The 24,170-nt window shown below is 39.1% G+C and overlaps 1 protein-coding gene and 1 long non-coding RNA gene across 5 annotated transcripts in view; one reads left to right on the top strand and one right to left on the bottom strand.

Moving 5' to 3' along the window:
* The first annotated feature begins 2,958 nt into the window (after positions 1–2,958).
* PTPN21 (protein tyrosine phosphatase non-receptor type 21) overlaps positions 2,959–24,170 on the top strand; it is a 42,302-nt gene continuing 21,090 nt past the window's right edge. The window contains exons 1-9 of one of the 4 annotated variants that reach the window (XM_084519938.1): positions 2,959–3,393; positions 6,617–6,989; positions 15,902–16,071; positions 18,182–18,279; positions 20,948–21,015; positions 21,484–21,554; positions 22,505–22,592; positions 22,832–22,920; positions 23,500–23,587. In XM_084519938.1, coding sequence (XP_084376064.1) covers positions 6,810–6,989; positions 15,902–16,071; positions 18,182–18,279; positions 20,948–21,015; positions 21,484–21,554; positions 22,505–22,592; positions 22,832–22,920; positions 23,500–23,587 — 852 coding nt within the window. In that variant the 5' untranslated portion in view covers positions 2,959–3,393; positions 6,617–6,809. Of the gene's footprint in view, positions 3,394–5,087; positions 5,109–5,609; positions 5,716–6,616; positions 6,990–15,901; positions 16,072–18,181; positions 18,280–20,947; positions 21,016–21,483; positions 21,555–22,504; positions 22,593–22,831; positions 22,921–23,499; positions 23,588–24,170 lie in introns of those variants that run through there. The other 3 variants (XM_084519941.1, XM_084519940.1, XM_084519939.1) reach the window with 3 other exon arrangements.
* Positions 4,391–5,802, bottom strand: LOC311437098. The gene is made up of 3 exons (XR_014693292.1): positions 5,665–5,802; positions 5,240–5,299; positions 4,391–5,047 (listed from the first exon to the last, which is right to left on the bottom strand). It is a non-coding gene; the product is annotated as an uncharacterized lncRNA (long non-coding RNA).

Genomic DNA, 24,170 nt, shown 5'->3' with positions numbered 1-24,170 from the left:
TGCTTTGTTAAGATTTCAAATATGTTGCATTAATTTATTATTGGAATGGAAAATTACTGAATGACATAAATATGAATTATATCTATTCATCAACTAATTAATAGATTTATAAATTGACAAAAATATGTTCAAAAAAATCATATTTTCTGACTAATAACAGAAGCTCACTACTTTAAGTTCAGCACTGTATAATGTGTAGGAAAACCATCCATTTTTATTAGTTATTTGGTAGAACATTTTACAGTGCCTTATATGTAAAAATAAACCTTGCAAGCATGAAATTTCAGGCTTCAAGCATGTAGTAGACCTGTTGTATGCTTATCTTTCTAGAACCTTCTATTAGTTCTACCTCGTTTATTTTTACCTTCAAGAAGCATGTAATGATGTATTAAGGCCAAGCTCTCCACTTTTTTACAAATAATAAATGATGAAAAACAGGGAAGTTTCACAGAGCCAAAACATAGAAGTGATAAATAAAGTGAATTTGTTTAGAGAATAGCTTTAAGAATCACATGTAGAGTCAGATGTATTCTGTCTTTTCAGTTCATGAAGTCACTGTTTTGCATGGCCAGTGAGTAAATAAAGATTATTTTTCTACATTAATTCTTCATTGTTTTAGCATCCTGGGAATAGCCCTTGGGAATAGTTTAGCTCCTGGGAACCATTTCTGGACTATCTTGTATTTTTATCACAAATGGATAATTCTCCACTAGGCTGAGGAAAATATACATGCACACCACTTTTCTGCCTGGAGAGTAGCTGATGCTGCTTCCTATTGGGCTCGCTTCCAAGTTTCTTTCTTTTTAGTTAGGGCAAAGTTCCCAGAATCAGACCAAGGTGAATATTTGCATCAACCTTCACCCTGTTGACTGATATGCTCAACTGCAATCACGGCTTCGAACCAGAATGGAAAAAAATCAGAACTGTCCAAAAGGGAAGATGTCAATAAGATCAAACTAGGATTATCCCTGTTCCACTATGGGCAGGTGTTATTCAATCCAATAGGCAGAAACTTTTCCGTCTCCTTTTAGAACAAGGGCTGCAATACTCATCTGTAGGACACTATGTCTCTTTCTCCCATAGGTTCAACAAGAGAGCAAAGGAATGAGTACAGCAAAGAATGTGGGTGTTTCTAGCCATGCACGTCATGAAAGTTGACGAGGGATTGAAGGGGAGAAGCAGAAGTATAGTGCCCTGAGACATCAGTCTCTGTCTCATTGATGTGTGTCTATAAAAGATCATCGTGTTTTTGTAGACACATTTGTCTCCAAAGGTGGAGCAAAGCAGGTAATGGAGAGCTGATGGGGCAAAACATGAGACACGAAGGGCAAAATGGAGAAAGTACAGAAAAACACAAAGTTAGGATACAAATTGGGGTTATAGAAAGCAGAATTTAAAAATGGAGCTCAGGAATAAACTTTTGATGCGCTTCAAAAGTAGAAAATGTAAGCTCTAGAGAAACATATTGGCAATATCCTACCTGTCTTTAAGACAGTGTGTCTTCAACGTAAATGCAAAAGAGAAAATACAGCAAGAAGTAACTAAGCCAAGTTAGAAAACTCTAATAAATGTAACTTCCAGGCAGAGAAACAGGCAGGAAATGGGTGTGATCAAGATTTAGAATAGGAAATGGAACAGATAAGAGCATTGAGACATTGTTTCCAGTGTGAATTGTTTAGAAATAGGAGACGCCTCTGTTACCTTGAATTTTCATGGCTTGAATTTATTATGCATTGTACTGGCCAGTTTTCTCAGGCAAATAGCTACAGTTCTGGTCTGTAGTGGATAAATTTAGAAAAGGGTATCCATTTAGTTTAGCTCAAAGTTAGTTTCTTTTACTCAATATAAGATTCCTCTGAATGAGTTCTTTTGGCTTGGACTGTTCATTGTAACTATGGTTTGTGTATGGGAGGAAAAAGAACTATTTCCCTGGTCAGAGTCATCTCTAAGAGAAAACTGCTGTATCTAAGAGAAATAACTCAGAAGAATTCATCATAGTACAAAATTGCCTACATATTTCAGCTCAGATTAGTGTCCTCCTAAGTAACATAGTAGTAACATAGTTTGCATAGTAGATCTGCAAGTTAGACTTGCTCAGAGAGTAGCATGTTTGTTCACTTTACATTACCAAAATACTTTCTAAGTTTTACAGTCGTGAATCAGCATTCACATACTCACTTTATCTTTTTCCTTCATCCCTCACCTGTTTCAAATTTGTATATACTTCTGCCTGGCTCACACAAAGTGGAGAAGCTTAAAATTCTAGATAGCATACAACAATTGCTGATTTTTTTTGTCAGGTCCACAGAGATTTGTAGGGCTAGGGTCCAGCCCCCTACATGATGATTCCATTTGTTAAACACTATAAATATTACTGAATTAATATGCACTTAGTGCTTGATAATGCAGTTATGATTAATAATTTCTACTGGCGCCTTTGGGAGTTTTTGTGTCTGAGCAAGAGCTGAGAGATTAGCCTTTTAGTCTGCATATTCTTGCTGTGTATATTGCAAACAGCTGAAACTTTGCAAGGACTTCTGTTTTTAGCTGCAGACATAAACGTATGTGCATAGGTCACTTAGTATGGCACATGTGGATTAAACCCTGAAAATATTTCCAAGCTATGTAAAACAAAAACAAAAACAAAAAACACCATAGAACAAAACACAAACAAATAACAACAACAACAAAAGACTAATGGATTATTATTTTTTTGGAAGAGATTTGCCTTAATTGGAAAGGCTTAAAATAAATGATCATATGATTAAAAAAGCAAGGATTGCCTGCTATTTGTTGTAACCCCTATTTCTGTAATGCCCCTGTAGCCAGCGAAGCAGCTGTTCATTGCTGACATTCTCCCTGCCAGGCATTCCAACTCTCTGAGGTAATGGGCTGCAAGCATACGGGCCTTCGCTTTAATTCTTTCAGCGTATCCTTCCGCATGGATAGAGCGAGGGGAACGCCTCCAGGAAAAGAAATTAAATGCACACACACACAGGCACACAGAGACAGGCGATTTGAAAATATTCCAGAGAACGCGATTTTGTGCTCCCGCAGCACAGCATCGCATGAAAGAGGCTGTCGGAGGAGCTGGCTGGCACAGGTTTATTTTGTTGCAATATTTTCTTCCACCCCCAGCTCTTTACCCAGTGGAATGATATCCAGAGCAAGTTTTTTGAGACAGGAAGTGAGGAATGTTTTCACTATGAGTGATCTGAGAAGAAGGTGGGTTAGCCGAGATAGCAGCTGTTTTGTACGAGAGGAACACAATAAGTCAGTCTCCAAGGAATACAGATGAGATGGCTCCGCAAGAAAAAGTCTCAGAGTGCTGTGTTTTTTCTTCAGCTACACGTATGTGAAAGGAGACTCGGTGTCTTTGGATCGCAGCAAAAGGTAATGGGAAAACAGCAGGCACAGTAAAACATACTGGGCTATCTTCTGTGCTGTGTACTGTAAGATCGAGGGGTTTCAAGTGTTTTCTTTTGGGAAAGTGAAGGCTGTAGAGCTCTGCGCTTCTGAAGGCAGGGGAAGTTTGAGATCTACTGCACTTATTGCTGCTCTTCTAGTCCAAAAGTCATGTCAAAGATTAACTGGTAAAACAAGGGGAGGGTGGAGTATTCTGATTTTTTTTTTTTTGTCTCCTCAAATATCTCTGAACTAAATATACGTATTTTGAGCAATTGAAATAATAGGAACACTATTTTACCATCATATGTTGCAGTTTTCTTTCACATGCTGTCATTCATGCAGGCTGTGAGGCTGTGTGAAAATTATTGTAGAGTAAAATGCCAATTAGTGAGGGGAAAATGGGAAGTGGGAGATGTAGGAAAAGGGGAAAGATACCACAATGCTCACTAATTCTGCTTCAGTCATGAGCATGTTGCTGAAATTCTAATATAACATTTTTTAAACTACTCTGTTTGTGTTGAAATATAAATGTACAGAGTTTGGCCATTAAAGACATTTTTACTTGTTGCATGAAAATTCCAGGCTTTCTAAATAAAGGCTTGTTATTTTAGACAGAATCAACTGGGCTTGCAACTTCTGGCAGATTGTAGTTCCTGTTTGCTAAAGTAGCTTTATAACAATGCAGATGTATCCTTAAAATATTACAGAACGCAAGTACGAGAACACCTAGCATTGCCGAGCATGCTTGGCATGTTCTGAAAATTCTGATCTAAACTTTCTCCCTATGCTTGCATTGCTACCTGTGTGCCCAGAGAAATAACTGGAAGTCTCAGATTGCCTAAAGTCAGTGTTTAGGTGGCTTGTGAATTTCACCTGTCAGGTCAGCGCTGCTTCCTGATATTTTTTCCATGGTCTTAGGGTACTTTTCTAAGGGCCTGGTAGGGCTATAACAGTTTCAAAGTCTTTTATGTACAGTACGAAAAATTGAGGTTAAAACACCACTGCACTTGTGATTGCAGCCTTCAAAAAGATGAATAAGTTGATTTCTCACATCGCTGTAGCACCAAAGAAAATGTGCGTAATTGTGCACAGAATGTATTGGAAAATGGGCCCTGGGGAAGTGAGCTAAGGTCAGTCAGCCAAAAGTTTCACTGCCAGGAATAAACCCTGTGCGAGATTCTGCTGGCAGTGGGCAGGAAACTAAAAGCTTCTGTCTGTAGAGCATTCCCTGCGTGCTGCTCTCAGGGGCTGGATTTGGAGGATCAACGTGCAGAGCAAGTAATCAAGCGAGGAGACTTGTATATCCCTAATTTTTTCAAAGAAACTTGTTGCTGTCAGTTGTTACTTGTTCTGTAGCCTCACCCCAAAATAAATCAGGCGGTGTTTTTTTTAATTTATTATTATTATTATTCAATCGGTTGTAATTAAGATTTTAGATGGTATCTGTTGAGGTTGGGGACTGTGTGCAGTGGTAAACTGCCTCCAGATTGTTAGAAGCATTGTCATGAAGTCTGCTTCTGGTCATCCTCTGAAGCAGAGCTGCAAAGGTGTCACAGAGGACAAATGCCATGCTGCCTCCTCCTCCAGCCGCCAGCGCCTTCCTCTTGGCCGTGGTGCTTGAAAGAAGGGAGGATGGGGTCTGGAAAGAAAGTTTCAACGCAGACAGTCTGCGGTCATGTTGAACACCATTACATTTCTAGGTATGCACATAAATATGCAAACGTTGTGGGGCTATCTAGTTGTTTATACCTATGAGTTTAAAACCAGGTGCACTAGGAAGATTAGCGAACCTCCCACCCCAAACAACTGGACATATGCACGCTATTCTTACCTGAGGAAAGTCCTCAGAAATCAAACTACGCCCTTCAAAATGCGTTACGAACATACCAGCCTGAAAAAGAGCGTTTTGTTTTGTGTATTTTTTCCCATTACGACGGCTTTTATCTCCGAGGCGGCGCTGCCACCAGAGGCGGCCCTCACGCCACGGAGCCGTGGCAATGCGCGGCGGGGGCGCCCTCAGCCCGGCCCCGGCCCCAGCCCGGCACCGGGCGAGGCTGCCGGGGCTGAAAACCGCTGGGTGCCGGTGGCTGGGGCTCGGTGGGCCATCTTCCCGAGGGGGCCATCGCCCCAAGCCCCGGGGCTCGTCATTGTCGGAGCTTTTCCCCTACCCCCCCCCACCCCCCGAAGGCGGCCGTGGCTCCCCCCGCCTGGCTGGAGTGCCTTGGCGCGGTGTGGGGGCAGCCGCCCTGACCGTACCTACTTCTGAGGAAAAAGCTGCTTTTAGCCCGTGTTTTTCTTGTGCACGTGGTGTGTAACCCTGTAAGAGCGACGTGTTTCTTAGGCGGGGGTGCAAGCAGGCAGGAAACGCTTGGGAGAGGGGAAAGGCGAGGTCTGTGCACAGCGCGGAGCTGACACGAGAGCAGGTGCCAGGGTGTTTGCAAGAGGTGGGGAACCTTTCCCCTTGGAAGGAGTGCATTGCCTGTTTGTTTAGGGAAAAACTAGAAAATAAATTGTTTTCAGAGTTGGCGTACTCTGCTGGTGAGGCAAACCGTAACCTCAGACGTGGCACAGCAGTTTAGCATAAGCAATAATGGTTCAACTAGCTGTAATTCAGGGAAAATTAGAGGAATTGGATTTTAATTGTCTGGTAGGAAATGGCTAAGGTGTGAGGTTTAATACCTCTCTTCCTGCCTTTCTTCTCTCTCTCTCTCTCTCTTTTTTTTTTTTTTTTTCTTTCCCCTGTAATCATTTATGGGGCTTGGTTTTGTGCTTAATCCAACAGATAGGGGCTGAGGTTACATGCTCCTCAGAAAATAATGCTGGGCTGCTGTTTTTTTTCTTCAACATTACTAGTACCTTTGGCAACTTGGACTTTCTAGAGGTCTTTCATTTAAATATCAATTCCGCTTAAAAATACTTCCCATTTTAAGGTATTTAATCCGCATTTAATCGACACTCATTATTTACTTGCAAGTTCAAAACAAAACAAAACTTGCCAAAGACAGCTGCTGTCTGTGGAAAAACCAGAAACTCTGGTGCTTATTTGATTATTTGAATACATAACAGCTCTGCATTTTGGAGAAGTAGACTGACTATTTAGATTTAAAAAACATAAACGCATGTTATTTTTCTCTTGTTTCCATTCCATTTTCAGTCAATTTCTTTTTCTGATTCACGTATGCTTTCTTTTTCCTTTGCTCCTTACTAGGATTCCAGTGGATGCCCCCTCTACTTTTACTGTGGTGGAAAACTTGCTTGTCTTTAATGGATACTGCTGCTGCTGGTTGATTTTTGGAGACTTTACAGCTCCTTACTTTTTGAGAGGAGATCGCTACTTTTCCTCTTACAAGTCCGTGGTGGTGGTAGCTTTTTGTCTCTAACCATCGGTGTGGAAGAAGAAGATGCCTCTACCTTTTGGGTTAAAATTGAAACGAACTCGACGTTATACAGTATCCAGCAAGAGTTGCTTGGTGGCTCGGATCCAGCTGCTCAACAATGAATTTGTGGAGTTCACACTATCTGTGGAAAGCACAGGCCAGGAAAGTCTCGAAGCAGTGGCTCAGAGGCTTGAATTGCGGGAGGTAAGAAAACTGTCAAGTTAATGTATACTTTTGTCTCTGGTGTTAGATGACCTGTGTGGTGAATCCTTACAGTTTGGGGCAATCCGTTTGTTTACTGGAACAGCTATTCCTTGTACCCCTTGTTTCTTCACATGCTTGTCTTGAGAGGGACATGGATTGGTCCAGAACAGTTGCAAAACTTATGTTACAGAGCTAGAGTAGGTCCCAAAGGAACGGCATGTGAGAAGTGGCAGTGAACAGTTTAGAAAGATAAACAAAGCCACAGTGGTGGCTGTTTTTCAACCTGACAATGCTGAAAATGTCATTTAAAAAAATAAAATATCAGCACCTAATTTCTGCCTAAGGAGCATGGCTAAGAATTACTGAGAGACTTGAGACAACTTTTAGATTAGGATATGAAAGAGACTGCTATTTGTGTGCATATATTTCTGACAGATTAGTACTGTGAATAGAACCTGAAGCACAAATGTGAAATGTGTACCAGTGACAAACAAACAACTTGTGGTGTTTGTTCATGTACCTACCACAAACTTGTTTGCAGGCCGTGCCTTTGAGCAAGCATATAGTAACTTACTGATGTCTGTCCCCATGGAGAAACGTGGTCTGCACTATCTGTATCTGTATGTATCTATATGACAGCTTCCCCCCATCCAATTTCTTGCTAGGTATTTTGAAGGATGCTTTTGCAACTGAAATTTACTCTTCTCCCACACATTCGGTGATTATTTTGCAAGCATTTATTACTCTACACAGCATGTGTTACTGTAAAATTCCTCTGTAGGAAATGCTCTGTACAGTCAGTTGTTTTCAGATATTTTTTTTCCTGTTTGGAGAATAATAAATAAATGAAAAAGGTGTGAATCCATTCATCTCTGTTTGTTTACTGTGTTTGTTCTCAGTTCCAGTATGCTTTCTTCTAGATTGTCCAAATATTCTTTAATTGTACAATTATTGAGGAAAAGTTCTGTAGGGCAGCGTGACTTCACTTCTGTTTTCTTGTTCTTTCTAGAAAAGGGAAAATCTAACTAATCTCATAGCCTTAGCATTTACTTAGAATGCATCAGATATCATGTATCTAGAATTCAGTAGTTGCGTTTGAATGGAGTATGTCAATTTTATCTATCGATTTTTGGACGTCGCTGGTTAAGTCAACAGAAGGTAAAGACCTTGACTATATTTGGTTTGCAAAATGCGAAGGCTTTGTCTTCCTGAACAATGACTGCCAGCTTTTACTGAACTATTTACAAAGCATTGGAGATGCATGCTTTTTTCAACAGTTCTTCATTATCTCTTTCTCTGGAGCTACTCCTAAAATCTGATTTAAAAAAAAAGAAAAAAAAAAAAAAAGGCTGGCAGTTCTCTCAATTAAGGGTCATATATCAGACTAAGGGAGTTGACACTACACTACTGAACTCTGAGCAGATTCTTTTGGTCATGCATTCTTGCATGGATTATTTTGGCAGGAAAATGTGTTGCAATAAAAGGGAATGGAAAGTAGGGATATAAATTACTTTCCATAGCTTGCATTCAAGAAATGTTGTTTTGCCTTTAGTTGGATTTGCCAAGCAGATACCAGGAGCATTTCTGACCACTTGCTTAGTACGAAGTTTTCAGGAAGAAAAAATTGCTTAGGATTTGCTTCTAACTTCAAAAGCAGTATTATCGATGCTGTGAAATACAAAGTGCTTTCTATAAAATGCTCTGTATTGTTAATGCACTACGCACTTTTTAACATGCCACTTGAAAGTGGTAAACAAGAGAATATGACTGTTCATTTAAGCACCGAGATTTAACTCAGTTAAGAAAATCAAGGCATCAGTTTCAGATTACTGTATATGGGCTTTGCAGTTCTGACATGTGGTCCCCATGCACCCTCAGAACAGTTTATTGCAGGAGGTATGCCTGGAGTCTGTACCTATTTAGACATTGAACAGTAAAATTTACCAAACTCTCTTTCTCTCTGGTGTAGTCTGTAGTCACTGACTAGGTGGTGAATTGAATGGCTTATTCCTAGTGCTGTGCTACCTTTTAAGATATTTGTTTTAAGAGATCTCACTTTATTTTAAATAGTAGCCTTCAAATTATGCTGTGTTTAGCATAACACTTTTTTCTTTCTGTTTTCTAATTAATACCTCTTGATTTCCAAGTTCAGAAAGTCTAAGTATGTTCTCAATTTTGTTACTGAATGGCAAGCTTTGCAAAAAAGTGAAATGAGTGCATTAAACTAATAAGAATATCTGGTATTCCCAGAATGTGACTCATCAGCAAAGGGTATGTAATCCAGCCCTCTCAAACTGAGGAACTGGGGAAAGAAGACAGAGGGTGAGGGAACATAAGTTACTGACCCTTTGTAGCCCAGCCCGTCTTTTATCCTGTGAGAGGACCACAACCAAATTTGATTGATACAAAAAGCAGCGTATTTGTTGCAGAAAACCGTTCTGGAAGTGCAGGTTTTGAAAAAGTGCTGAGAGCTCTGATTGTTAACCAACTTATGCAGTGTCATACATACTTTTCAAGTTCCGTTTAGGGCATGAGTATACAAATCAGGTACTTGAAAATATAAAAATGTTTTTTAAATGTTAATATAGGTAGGCATCTGTAGATACTTGACAGGAGATGTTACAACTGATTTACGTCTCTTGCTGGATCTTCTTTTAATTCTGTTTTCTAATAACACTTCTATACCAGACTGAAGGAGCAAATCCTGCTAGTGCGTGGAAGCAGAACCTGATTTAAGTGCAGATGTGTGGTAGAGAGTACAAGAATTAATTAGAGATTAGGTAGACAGTAGTACAAGAATTAATGATACAAAAAGAAGATAGGGAATTTCTTTGTGAAGTATGTGTAGTGTCTATGCAAATTCCCGTGTTTGTTTTGGACATGAATGGCAAAGCCTGAATCAAGGTTATCCAGACGCCGAATAACTTGGAAGTTCTGAAACAGTGCTTCAGTGTTCTCTAATACTTTGCTCTGAAGTCCAAAGTATCAGCTCTTGTTTGGAGAAAACACATGAAAATACCTTTAATTCAGTGTGGTGGTTTATTAAATGTGTGGTTACTTAGGTAAACAGTGTTTTCAAAGTAAAACCAAATGCAGCCATAAACACTCTTGCATGTGTATGTATTAGTAAGCATATTGACTAGCAAATAAAAGTTGGGCCAAGTAGCGACAGAGGGGTCACTGACATAATAACGTTTATGCCTTGTATCGAAGGCTGACAAGATTTTGGCTAATGCTTAGAGAAATAAAGCAAGAAGGGCTGATCGTTGCACTGTTAGTGGCTGCCTCTCGGAATGAAATTTTGCTTAGCGGTTGGAAAGAAAGAGAAACGATCATGGAGGAATGCAGATAAAACACAAACCTTCAGTGTGTAATCTCATTAATATAAAAAACACAAATTCCTTGAAAAAGAAAATTGACTCCATCTAAAACATGTTAATTTTAAGTGTGCTGAAATAATAATGTAGGGGCCAAGAAGGACGAGCAGTCAGATTACTACAAACAAACAAACAAACAAAAACAGCACTTGCCTTCAGTCCAATTACTTTAGTTCTTCCTTTTTCTGAAGGAAAGAAATTCATACATTAAGTTATAACATTTACGTTCAGTCTAGCTTACTACTTTGAGCACCACAAAAGTATTTGTTTTTTCCATTAAAGCCTTAGTGGCAATTAGGAAATGTTACCCCTGACTTCTGTAGCTTTTTTAATAAAGCAGGGTCAGAATTTGAGTATACCACTTAACTGTATTTTTTCCCCATCTGAATCCCTGTGATTAGCAGTATAGTTTTATACTAATTTTGATAGTAAAGGTTTTTGTTATTTCTGAAGCAGGCATGTTAATTTATTGTTTAGTATTTTTAGACTACTTTGAAATTTTCCCACTTGTAAGGTAATTAGGATTTCAGAATCCAGTGCACGGGAATGCGATACTTGCTTTAACATCAATGCTGTATGAGGTGTGAGTCTAAAGCAGGTATGTGAGTCCAGCCTTCTGAGCCTTGGGCAGAGGTGGGAAAAATAACATGACTTACAGAAAAAGAAAAAAAAAAAAAAGAAAAAAGGGAAAAAAAAATAAAATAAGTACATTTCTAAGTTTCCGGACTACGTTGATTGAAAGCTGACCTGTTTCTGCAAGAGATGAAAATGTGTCTTGATGGGATATAATGTCTGGTGTAGGTAGGTACTGCTCTTTAGCTTGTAGATTAGCCAATTTATTTTTGTCTAACATACTGATGAGTAAAATCTGCCTTGCCTGTCAGAGGAAATCCGTTTATTCAGGATATTTGAAGGGGGTAAAAACACATTGTACTGTGATCTTTGCAGTGTTTTAATTTGAGTAAATTAGAATGTCAGATTGCTTTGCAAAGTATTGATTTTAAAAAATCAGTGATGATTTTTTCAAATCAAAATGATTTTTTTTTTTTCTTAATTTCTTATCCCTGCAATACTGATGTAAGCTGTAGTTGGCAGCTGCTTTGTTTAAATAGCATTTGTGATTTTATCCTGACTACTCCTGTACAGTTTGGAGCAGTCGGGAGCAAGTCATTGCGAGGGCTGGGGCAGGCTGTACTGGAGAAGAGGTTTGCTGTGTGAAAAAGCAAAGGCTTCAGATGGACTTTCCCTCTCCCTGTGTTCTGCTAGCTACCTGTTGAATCCTCCCTATGGGCAGCTCCAGTTGAAAATCCCATCAGAACAACAAAGAGGATAAGCTAAAGTGCCCTGAAGTGAGTAGCTTCAAGATGGGAAAAAGTTTATTGTATGTTGTTTTTTTTTTTTTTTTTTTTTTTTTTTCTAGTGAGGCCAGTGAGCAGGTATGTAAGGGGTGCAACTTTCCGTTCGGTGGCAGGTACGTGGCAAGACTTGCATGTTTCTTTTTCCACTGCTTCCAAGAAGTCTTGGATCTTGTGCGCTGGCCAGTGCAGGGTGCTCCAAAATTTTCTCCACTAAGGATTGGGAAGATTTATGGAGGGGTTTGCCTGCTGTGATAAGAGGAAAGTTTCTGGAAATTTTTTAGGGCCTTTTGTCTCTTTCTGTAGGTCTTAACATTGGACATAGAGTAAAGCTCTCACTTGGCATCTGGCCATGGTGCATAGTACAAGATTATTGACCCAGCTCTTCTGAAAGCGGTTCATTTAAACTGCGATACTCTGATGGCAGGAGCTGTTTTGTATCCAAGCATACGATAAAGTGAGACACGGTGGAGTCTGTGGGCTAACTGGGATTTTTATCTCTGGCTGCAGTGCTTATGTTCAACAATGAGATGGTGTTTTCAGCATTCTCTTCAGGAAAGTCCTAGGGCTTGTTTTATTTGTTTGTACCAAAGTAAAGAAGGAAAAAAAAAAACCAACTACAAAAGTTTTTTTTTTTTCTTAATCTGAGGATCTATAGAGAATAATTGTGTAAAAGATGGCAGTAGTAGTGTTGTCTCAAAATCCCAGAGAATATAACTTTTCCTGATGTGTTGTGCTGCTGCAAACCAGAGGCACAATCAAATCTGGGGATGATAACAGGTGCTGTTAAGTTCAAGTGAGATTATTCCACACTTGATATCTGACATACCCATTTGTCATTCAGATTTCTTTTCTAGATATTGTAAGTTGTGACCAAAATAGACACTGAGATTCTTTATTAAAACTTTGTCAAGGTGTTGAACAGAATAACTGATAGGTATAAATGGTGTTTAGATTAGAGCCAAACAGGGCGGAATTACGTTAGGGATGAGACCAGTCCATTTTAAGGAAAATAAAATGAAATACAACAGCTAATTATAGCTAACTAATACCAGGCTGTCGGTACAGGGAAGAAGGGCTCTGCCACTGATTCCATTTCAAATTATAAAATGGTTGAGCAGTAACAAAGCATGCTCAATACTGATGTGAAAACATGAGCATGCAAAGATCTAAAGCTCTTTTTTGTAAGTGTTGCTGAAGGGTAACACACAATTTTAAAGAAATATGTTGTTTATGTGCAAGACATGTTCAGTAGGTTGTTCCTTCCTCAGCACCGGTTCTTGTACTGACAGAATCCCATAATGGCTTGGGTCAGGAGGGCTGCTTGTCCCACCCTCTGCTCACAGAGGGGCCGGCTTGGACTGGGTGGCTCAGGGCGAGTTTGAGTGCTGAGATTGGATGCCTCTTTGGGCTACCTCTTGCAGTGCTTGGCTATCTTACTGTGAAATTTCTTCCCTGATCTGATGGGTATGTCCCACACTGCACCTTGTGCCCGCTGCATCCCACCACCGCAGTGCCCTTCGCTGGAAGCCCTTTCCCAGAAGAGCCTGGCTCTGCCTCCCCTCTACCCTGTGATCTGGCCATTGGAGATAACAGTAAGATTTTACCCTAGTCTCTTCTGGAGACTCATTAGCCCTATTCCTCAGGCTTCAGAAAGACCGAACGGTCTCCTGCAGTGGTGCAGTTGTGTGGCAGCATGGCTGATAGAGCTGCTCGTAGCCCATGGGGGCACCTCTCCCCCACCCACAGCCCTTCCCCACTGTGCCAGCATGTTGGGCTTCTCTTAGTTCTGCATTCTAGGTAACTCCTGAAATATACAAAAAGGCTTAATGTTGTTGTCTGTAGTGGCAGAAGGCAGCTAGATAGAAAGCAATGGCAGAAATGTCCCTTTTATTTATATTTGACTTTCTTCAAAGGGTGATGAATAAGTTGCTAAAATAAATGAACCTCAAAATAGTGCTAATCTTAACAGCTTAACATATTTTAGGAATTGTGTCATTACATTCTTTGCTAGAATTGGGTGTTGTCCTGTGCTACTACTAATAAAATGTTTTACCAATGAATAAAAATGGATTCTATTTTAATCAGTGCAAGTATTCCAGCATGCCTGAGTTCCTCTGAAAACTCACAGGATCAAGTTCTGCCCTTGAAGTCAAATGAAAGGTTTGCATACAAGTCATAGGACGGGTTTTGGGCCACGGTATTTACCTTGGCTTTTATTTTATTTATTTTTGATAATCCAAACTGGAGGAGTTTTTAAGGGAAAATACCATGACATAAAAATCTTGTTTAAAGATACGCTGGATTCCAGGGTGTGATTTAAAATGCGGAAACATTTTCCTTAGTCCAGTGCCAGTAACAACTCAGTTCTGCGTGTAGGTAAGGTCAGTATTTTACAGAAATGGACCAGCACAAGTGATCATCATGGCTTTAAAATAAGTTGTACATTCAGTTTAGACTTAAGGTTGTAGAAGCAGGAGTATCTTAATTCAGAGAGTATGAAACAGCCGTGCTGTTAGCAGCCTTTGTGCTCATTCTCTCTCTTCCTTTCTGTTACAACTCGGTGTTTCTTTGAGGCTTAAATACACCAGGGCTGCAGCTGAAACTTACTCCGAGGGTTGCTTGGAAATGTGTAGCTGGTTTCCAGAAGTGTTTACCTGGTAGCTTTTACAGAGGTCTTTCAGCTTTGACGGCGTGTTTCTGTAGGTCCTGGTACCGTTAGCTTTCAGTGTTTGCTAGGCTTCTGCTCGCACCCAGAGGCTGCAGTCGAGGTTTTGGGTCTGGCACTCAGTTACCTGCTGACTGGGTCCATGCAGTGGGCTTGCTTTTTTTCAGCTCTTTGTAGCCAGGGATCCAGTAGCTCGTGGTGGATGGTTCAGCTTTAGCTGGTTTTACTGGTGGTCCTCTTGTTCACTGACCCTCTTGCTTTGCATTTAAATTATACCCTTAGCACTCGGGGGTCACACAGCATCAGAATTGCAGCCTCACTTTGGCTCCTGTGTGTGTCTGCAGTGTGAGAAGTCTTGTAATGAAAGAGAAATACACCTTTTTTACAAGCATTCCTTTCTGGAGCGGAGTTTCTGTGGCACTACTGTTACAATTTTAACATCTTAAGGGATCTTAAGGAATCTGCTTTACCAGAGAACTGTTTCTGACATGGGACTGGAATCTGCTGCTCTGTGGAGGTTTTTAAACTTTCCTAACCATGAAGCTGTTTTCCCATCTATCAAACTACCTTTGCTCCACACATCTTTCACTGGACTGAAAAACTGCTTTTCTTCTATGAACAGTTCTTCACTCAGTGCTTGTATTACGGCCTGCGTTTTTATCAAGTGGGACCAGAGCTGTCTTACAACTTGCAGAAGGAATCTCAACTAAGGTTACACAGGAGCCTCCATTCTAATTTATTATTATTATTATTTTAATCTTTTCATATTGATTCTGCAATTAGACTGTAATTATCATTTTAATTTTTTTTTTTAAGCATAGAGAAAACAAAAATCACTTAAACAGTCTGGTCCAATGCCCTTTCAAAGCAGATTGTGTTGTCCAATCAAATGTAGATTGTGGTGCTCAGGAAGCTGCCTGCTCACATCTCGGGGAAGGACATCCCTCAGCTGCTCCAGGCAGCCTGTTCCAGCACATGCTGCAATTTGTGTCCATGTCTTTGTGTGGGCAAGAGTTGTCTGCTCGAGCAAGGTAGATTGCTGCTTTAGCTGCTCATTTTCTTGCTCAGTGGGATGAACCATACCCATACATGTGCTTTAATGACCTTGTCTTTGACTGACCGCTTGTCCTGTGCCCTTTTCTCCTTCAGCATCTGGTTCGTCAGACAAGCCATGCTCTGCTCTCCCTGGTCCCGTGTGTTTATTCTGTTTGTCTTCCTCACTTCCCTCGATTTCCCTGTTCCACATGAATGCTTACTGCTAACATCTGTGAGCTGCCCCAGCTGGGGCAGGGACTGCTTGCAAATGAAAGACCAGTTTTGGTAGTATTTCAGGGATGGGCCTGTGCATACATGGATTGTTTATCTGGAAGTAACACCTGGTTTTGATATTAAATGTCTCGCCGGTTCTCTTAAGTTTTCAGTGACCTACAACCTTAGTGTTTTAATTTCTAGGTAGCAATGTATTTTATCTAACATTAACTTTGTTTCATCACTGATATGCCTCCCTTTCAGATTACATATTTCAGTCTGTGGTATTACAACAAGCAGAACCAGCGCAGATGGGTAGATTTGGACAAGCCTCTGAAAAAGCAGCTGGACAAATATGCCTTGGAGCCCACTGTGTATTTTGGAGTAGTGTTCTATGTGCCTACTGTCTCTCAGCTTCAGCAGGAGATTACCAGGTAAACTTCTTACACGTGCCTGTAATCTTGTTTGTAGCATTCTAAAATGTATAGTTCACGTACAAATTGTCTGCTTCCCCTCCCCAACCTTTCTACATACAGAAATTATTACTTTAGGTAGAATTTATGTTCCAATTGTATATTTATTTCCCTTTTGAATATTTAAAATGTTATAAACTAAGCAAAGAATGAACTTTTCAGTGATCTGAGGAATCTATTCAAACCTGTTCTTGATAATAGGAATACTGGCACGGTCAGATTTTTAACTGTTTTAGTCCCTTCATATCAGTCTGTCTCTTACTTTGTTTTGAAGAGCAATACATTGCTTTGGGGGAAGTCCATCCCATGGAAAGGACGTGCAGATCTTATGCTTTTCCTTATTTTGCTCTCAGTACTTTCTGGTACCTACCAACTGTATTGGCAGACATCTGGCTAAGCCTGAATTTATGATTTTTGACTTTCACTGGGCAACAAAGATGTATATTAGCTTTGCTATCATGTGTCCATTTGTACTATGAATCTGAAGAACATCACACAAATGGTGCTAACTGCAGAGGAAGCATCAAGCTGAGCATGTGTACTGGCCAAATAGTCCTATGGGCCTACACATGGACTTCTAGTGTCTTAAAGTCCGCAGTTGTTCTGATTTCATTATTATTTTTAACAGACAAGTGAGTATTAAACCAGTAACTAGATTACATACATTGCCTGAAAAACCTTTATTATTTTTTTTCTGGCATTTATTCAAAGAATGTGATTATTATGCTGGAGCTTTAACAGCAATCTTGCAGTGTTTTTGTAAGAAATTGTGTGGCAGTCTTGCACTCATCCTAGAGGGTGGCACTTGCTTCAATTTAAAATTGTGAGAGTCTGGATTAGTTTCAGAGAAATCCTTGTGTTGGGGGATTTTTTCCAGGCATTTTCAATACAAATGAAATTGAGCATCTTTAAGCAAATGGTACATTCAGTGCGTACCAGGAAGAGGAAGCATCACAAACAAAAGAGATGGTATTTGCCCTCTTGTCAGGTAGTGTCAAGACCCTTTGTCTGTATGTCTGCTTTCGGTAGCTGTTCTATGGAAAGAGCCTATGTTCTATATTTTGCCTGTTGAAGTTTTCTTTTCCCAAGTGCCTCAATGTGCTGTGACTTTTTTTTTAAGGCCCGGGTTTGGTTCCACCTATTTTTGTGTGTTTATAAGGATATTATCTGGTGTCATGTGGCATAGTGCTTTTTTAAGTAGGAGCCAGGAAAAGTCTAAACAATATTTATAAAATGTCACAGAATTTAACAGTTTAGTGAAGAGATCTGTCTTTTGACATGTGAGTAGCCTGTGCTTCTGTGTTCTCAGTGTTAAAGCCTTACTTCACAACAGTTAACATACAATATGAGGAAGTTAAGAAACTTTTGAAACTAGACCTACAGAAGACAAATGTCCTTCTTGGCCAAATCTGTGTGGCTATACTGGCATTTGTGAGTCTTGAGGTGCTTGGGGGTAACGTATATTAGCTAAGATAGGGCGCACCATGGTTGGCTGAAAGGGCCAGAAGAATTAAAGAACATAGTGGTTCAGGCTGTGGACAAATGGTACACCTAGTAGTGTTTGCATGTTGAAGAGATGGCCCAGGAAAGGTCAGATTAAAGGAAAAAAAGTGTGGTGCCTGCCAAGTGAGTACCCAGGAGTTGTAATGCAGAAATGGAAGTAACTAATGTGATGGAAGGGATGTGCATATTTGATTTATGGGAAGGGAATGCAGAAATGCAGCAGCAGTGCACTGGACATTGTAAAGAAGAGATGGTAAGAATATTAAGGAGGGAAGACAAAAATGCATGATTTTGAGGGTATGGTATTAGACAGAAATTGTGGACACTCTTTGACTTAAGACAGAGCAGGCTTGGATTCTGCAGCAGATAAGTGAAGGGAAAAGTTGATAAAGACCATAAAATACTGGGTCTGAATGATGAGGAAGACAATCCTCCACAGTTACTAGTGAATGCAGAGAGGAACTGGAAATGAAGGCATGCTAATCTGTAGTCTCTTAAAATTAAGAAGCTGATGTTAGCTTTTTCCTTTTTTTTCTTTTTTCTTTTTTTTTCTTTTTTTTTCATGTAGGTATCAGTATTATTTGCAATTAAAGAAGGATATCTTGGAGGGTAACATTCCTTGCACACTAGAACAAGCAATACATTTGGCTGGTTTAGCTGTTCAAGGTAAGTAAGGCAATTATGCGTATTAGCTACTGTTACTTTGGAAATACAGTGATGTATTTTCTATCGCATGTTTTCTGTTTATTGCTTGTAGAGCCATTTCCTTGCTGTAATAAAAATGCAAGAGGTAGTTGCTTTCCAGTATATGTTCCATTTCTGTGAAGCACATTTTTGTTTTCAGTTGGCAGCCTCACAAACACAGCAGTAGTTCCATTCAGTAGGGTAAGAAAGGTTTGCTCCTTAGAACTTCATCACCCAAAGCATGGGCTGGGGAGGAGGACAGTGGGATCAGTGGCCCAGCACTTGCTGGTATTTCTGCGCAGCCCTCAGAAGTATACCCAGGTATCTGACATGTATTTTCAGGAGTTGGGGTTAACCTGAACATCTGAATTCCTTTGGGAGCAAGGGCTCTACCTGGCTGCTAACACCAGCAGAACTCTTGTCTGTGTCACTGAAGACTCTTTATTCTGACATTGTCTCAAGAGAAAGGGACGTATTTTAATAAATAAGCAAATGTGAATGTAGAGTAGTGCTTGTATCTCCGCTTCTTGTCCCAAATATCTGAACGCCAAAGATTATTCCAAGTTAGTATACAAGGCTGTTAACAATTTCTATGTTCAAATCTTTCCTGAAGATCCCTTTCTCTGATACGTCCATGAAATTGGATACTTTTCCTCATTAGGGTCAAAGGGGATAAAGTACTTAAAAAAAAATCAGCTGTCCTCAGTCTGTGGATTCTGATCATGTTCTGATCTGGTGTTCCCTGCTAACCTGCTTGTTCAATCTGAAATCTCTCATGTTAACAGGTTTTAATGGCAACAGCTTTTGTTGAGTTTGTATATTGCTTCACTCCAGTGGACGCGATGTGGATGTGACTGGAGTATATCTAGCAGCAATCGTAAAACTGCCAAAATTGAGAAGGGCTTAGTCACTGCCAGTACATGTAACTTAGTGGTGTTTTTGTTGTTGTGTTGTGTTTTAATTATGTGTTTTGGTAGTGTCATGTTAAAGATTGTGAGTATGTTTCTCTGAGAATATAGTTACCAGTGGAGTAGGATTAATAATGTTAGTGCCTTGTTTATATAACAGTGAATTTGTTTAATCCAAGCCAGGATTTAATAGTCTTCAACTGGCAAAATCTTACTTCATTATTTTCGTATCTTTGGACAGTGTAAATGTCTCTCTGCTCAGTAAGTTGTTTACAGAAATCTTTCAATATAATCTTCTTTCCAGATGGAAAATATTTATCCTTTTAGCTTACACATTCCTCTTTCGGTCTTGGGTAGAGAACTGCATGTGTTGATAACATGATGAAAAAAACAACTTAGAAAAAGTGCAGGTTCTAAATTAATGCACTCCAATGACTGAAGTAGCTTATACAAGGTAGGTCAGTTAATTTTAGCTAGTGAACTAACAGAAGCAGTTTGCTGTTTTGAGTGAACTGATTTCAGGAATGATTTCTGTTTGAAATAGTTACAATAGGCTGCTTCTAAGCATTGCTTTATCTCAAGTGCTTAGTTGATCTGGTGTGTCACAAGTTCTCCCCTTTAATCACAAGTAACTTGCATAGTAATCATTAATGCTCAATAAAAATTAGATTCCTAAATGTCACTATAGTTATACCATTATAGGTGAGAATCTGTGATAATGTAAATAAGATCCGTGTACTTGGAAATCATGTTTATATGGTTTGGAAAAATTGTTCCCTGCAGACTGTTATTCCTTAGAATAGTTTCTCTTTTGAGACTGTACATAACTTTTCTGATTTAAACTACTTTATTTCTTTGAAACGTTGGCTGCTTTTTTCTTGGAAGCATAACAAAACAAATTCTTTGGAATGCCCTTTGGCATGACACAAAATCAACGCTTTTAGTACATCCTTTCTGAGCATACCTTTGAATCAGGAAAGTCAAGGCTTCTATGTCCCACTTTCCACATGTCTTTGTGCAGGGAGCTGTTGAAGGCTGGTGAGCAGGAACTTTGGTGTCCAGGGTGCTCAAGCCACTCAGGACCTAGTGGTGAGAACAGTTTGTCACTCTATGCTGCAAGTGCAGTTGTGTATAATCTAGTATCAGACAGGAGGGAGTAAGGAAGATCGAGCCAGGCTCTTTTCAGTGGCACTCAGGGACAGGGTAAGAGGCAATGGGCACAAATTGAACTACAGGGAATTTCATCTAAACATAATGTTTTCTGCTGTAAGAGTGGTGAGACATGGGAACAGGTTGCCCAGAGAAGCTGTGAAGTCTTCATCTTCTGTATTCAAAATCTGACTGGAGAAGGCCCTAAGACAGTCTGCTGGAGCTGACTTACTTGAGCAGGGGGAGAGAGCAGTCTCCAGAGGCCCTTTCCAACCTCAACTGCTCTGCATTTAAAAAACAAGCAAATATAAACCCAAGAAACTAAGGAACTTGAAGCAGCAGTATTCGTTTTATCATTTCCTCTCCTTTCATATCCACACGGAGTCTCATCAATTTTTCTGGTAAAAAGATGGAGTGTGATTTTACTTTTCCTCTTCATAAACGTTATTTAAAGATACTTAGTGTATTCCATTGCTTTACATTCAGGTCATAGTTCAATAGGGTGGGGATTTGCTACTTGGAAATCCTTCTGCAATTAATTGGGTATTGTATTTTGTTACAAATGTTTGAATCCAGGACTTTTTTTTTCCTAGCTGATTTTGGAGACTATGATCAGTATGAATCTCAGGAGTTTCTTCAAAGATTTGCTTTGTTTCCAGTTGTAAGTACTTTCTTTAAATGCTCTTTTTGGCATTACTGAACACAATTACACTGTTATGAAGAGCCCTCCTTTGTACTGAAGACAAATACAAGATTGATAAATACAAATCATTATTAAAGATGCTGTGATCCATCTAGTTTACTGCTTCCAAGATAGTCAAATTCAGAAAAAGTTTTCTCTGAGACTGGAGTGAGGTGTGATAAAGTATATTGCACAGAAGCAAAGATGTTGCAAGATCTTTTCAGTTTTATTGTATATTATACTGAAAAGAAGGTTGAGGTAGATACAGGGAAGTGAGTAAAACCACTTCAAAACAGTTTATACTTTTTGGCATTGTTTGTGTTAATATCCAGCATCTAAGCTCCAAAATTAGAGTGAAGGGTTGGTTTCTCTGTCTAAAATGGCTCCAGTTTCTTTATTTCATAGAATATTTTGTAGTTCATTCTATAAATGCTATCTTATATCAAGGGTTGGCTACAAGAAGAAAAAATATTGGAAGAAGCGACACAAAAAGTTGCCTTGCTACATCAGAAATATAGGTAAGATTTCTAAAACTCTTTATTCCTCAATTTCTTAACATGGTTGCTCTGTAAGTTGGGTATCTCAGAAGGCAGTTGAACTAATTTCACCTCTCTTTTAAATGAGCTTTGCACTGATACAGTTTCGTTAAAATACAAATTTTTGCTGAATGAAAGTGAAAAGAGAATGGAACAAACAACTGCTAAAATGAAGGAGAAGATTATACTTGAAAATTAAAAATATGGGATAGAAGTAAATTTTGTGACTTAACCTGTATAATGTTTATGAAACTTGTTTACAACATGAAGCTGCTGACCCCGGTAAGGAGGTTTCTTGATGAACAATGTTGACAGGTACTTTGAGCAACAAAAGTGTAGAGACAGTCACCATGCCAGAATGCATGGTCTAAGTAAAAGGCATCTAAATGCAGTGGTCTAAGACAAAGGAAAGTTAAGTTCTAATTGTCAACTTATCAGTGAGAAGTGTTTGTGTCTATGTTAGTAATACTGATTTTTTTGTTTGTTTGTTTTGTTTTGTTTTGTTGTTTTTTGGGGGGTGGGGCATTATTTTAAAACAGAGGTTTGAGAATTTGAAATCCATTTATCTCTGAAATGTTTTGGCACCCACATTAAACAGTTAAGGTTTAGCAAAGGAAAAACAGTCTGCATAACATTAAGAGAAGGAATTCATTAAGTGAAGGAATAGAGAGAATTATGACTGAAAAAGCATTGAGAACATAAGAATGAATGACACGATTTTTCAGGTAGAGATAATGTCTTCTTTAAGATCAAAAGGCTAAGACAAGTACATCAGCCATTGGTACAGATGGAAACAGGTTGTCTAGATGGTTGCCTGGGTGTTCTGGGGGTGTTTTTGAAGCTTTAACAGTGACATTCAGAGTAAAACAATCATGATTTTTGATTATTGACTGAACTAGCTGATCATGTTATCATTGTTTTCGTTTTCATAGAGGCCTTACTCCTCCTGATGCAGAAATGTTATATATGCAAGAAGTAGAGAGAATGGATGGCTATGGTGAAGAGACCTATCCTGCAAAGGTAAATGGGGTGCTGATTTTTGTCTCAGTTGCTTTTCTTCCCTATGTAAAAAGGGTTACTTACTGACAAAAATAAAAGCAAATAAACAAACAGTAAGCCTGTCCTCCACGTCCCCACCAAAACAAAACACACATGCTTCCTATCCTCAAAAACTGTAGAACTAGTTGATTCTCATGCAGCTTTGCTCTCAAAGACTTTATTTCCATTTGTGTGTATTTTTTTTTTGCAACTGCTTACAGGACAGCCAAGGAAGTGATATATTCATTGGAGCATGTCTTGATGGTATCTTTGTGAAACATAAAAATGGCCGGCCGCCTGTTGTATTTAGGTTGGTATTGTTCTTTATTAAAATATACTTATAATATTTTATAAATAACATTTTGTGTATGTGCCTCACTATCATGGATGTTTCTTAGATATGATGTGTGCTTATTCATTTGATAAACCTGGGCATAGTCCTGTAGTCCTTATAGTGCGATTAATACTGAATTTCATTGAAATTTTTCCGTGTATTGGCTGTAGGATAAATCCCTTTAAACTGGAGTAATTCTAAGAGATGAGTGTGTAATATGCAGTCCATTGCAAAACACTTATTGAGTCAAGAAGGAGCAACTATGAACGCAGAATGTCTTAAGTCCTAAGATGTCTTAAGTAAACATCAGTTTACTTAACAATATTCACTTGGGAAAATATCCAAATTCCTTTCAAATATTATATATAAAAGAAATAGAGAAGAGTTACATGATAAAATTTGTGTCAGTATTTTGAATTCATACATTGTTTTAGTTAGTCTGTTACTTAATGTTGTGCCAGCTAAACTGTAGAGACAGCTTCTGTAATTCAGTTGCATTTTGCATGGTTTGAAAATCAGGGTTTGCCAGTCATGGTCTGTCACTTTTGTCTGCAGGTGGCATGACATTGCCAACATGTCTCACAACAAATCCTTTTTCGCATTAGAGCTGGCAAACAAAGAAGAGACAATTCAATTCCAAACTGTGAGTGAATTTCTGTTTTGATTTTTTTTCACTAAGACATCAGTAAATAAAGCCACAAATTAACTGCTAATTTTTGTCCTATGAATTATTTGTATATCTTTAGCAGCTTTGAATTATGTGAATGAGTCAAATGCAATAATCTAGCCTCTGGTTAGCTTTCTAAGGGACAGTGCTCCAGAAAGGAGAAGGCATTAAATCTGACCTTTTACGTGGAGTGCATTGACAAGGTTTGTTCACGTGCTCATAAATATTTTCATCCATTCCAGTAAAATTTATAGCATATTTTCTTAAAATGTGAGGTCGGTGGCATTTAAAGATGAGCATGTTCTTAGAGCTATGCTGGAATGGGCCACAATGTGCTTTGCAGAATCATGTTCATCTAGCATCTAGCACTTGCCTTTGAAGAAGGCAGCTGTTGTATCTGATGGCACTGTATGTAAAAACTACAAAATGTGCTTGTGCTATAGTAGATATTTACAAGAGAAGGTTTCTTTCAGCTTTCATAAATCTAATAAAATTGTCAGGCTAAAGTGTATGTTTAGGCCTGCAACATACGATTTTAGAGAAAATCTGATGGCTTCAA

Source organism: Aythya ferina (genome assembly GCF_964211825.1).
Source record: "Aythya ferina genome assembly, chromosome: 5".
NCBI lineage: Eukaryota > Metazoa > Chordata > Aves > Anseriformes > Anatidae > Aythya > Aythya ferina.
This window is presented reverse-complemented; position numbering and strand designations above follow the sequence as displayed.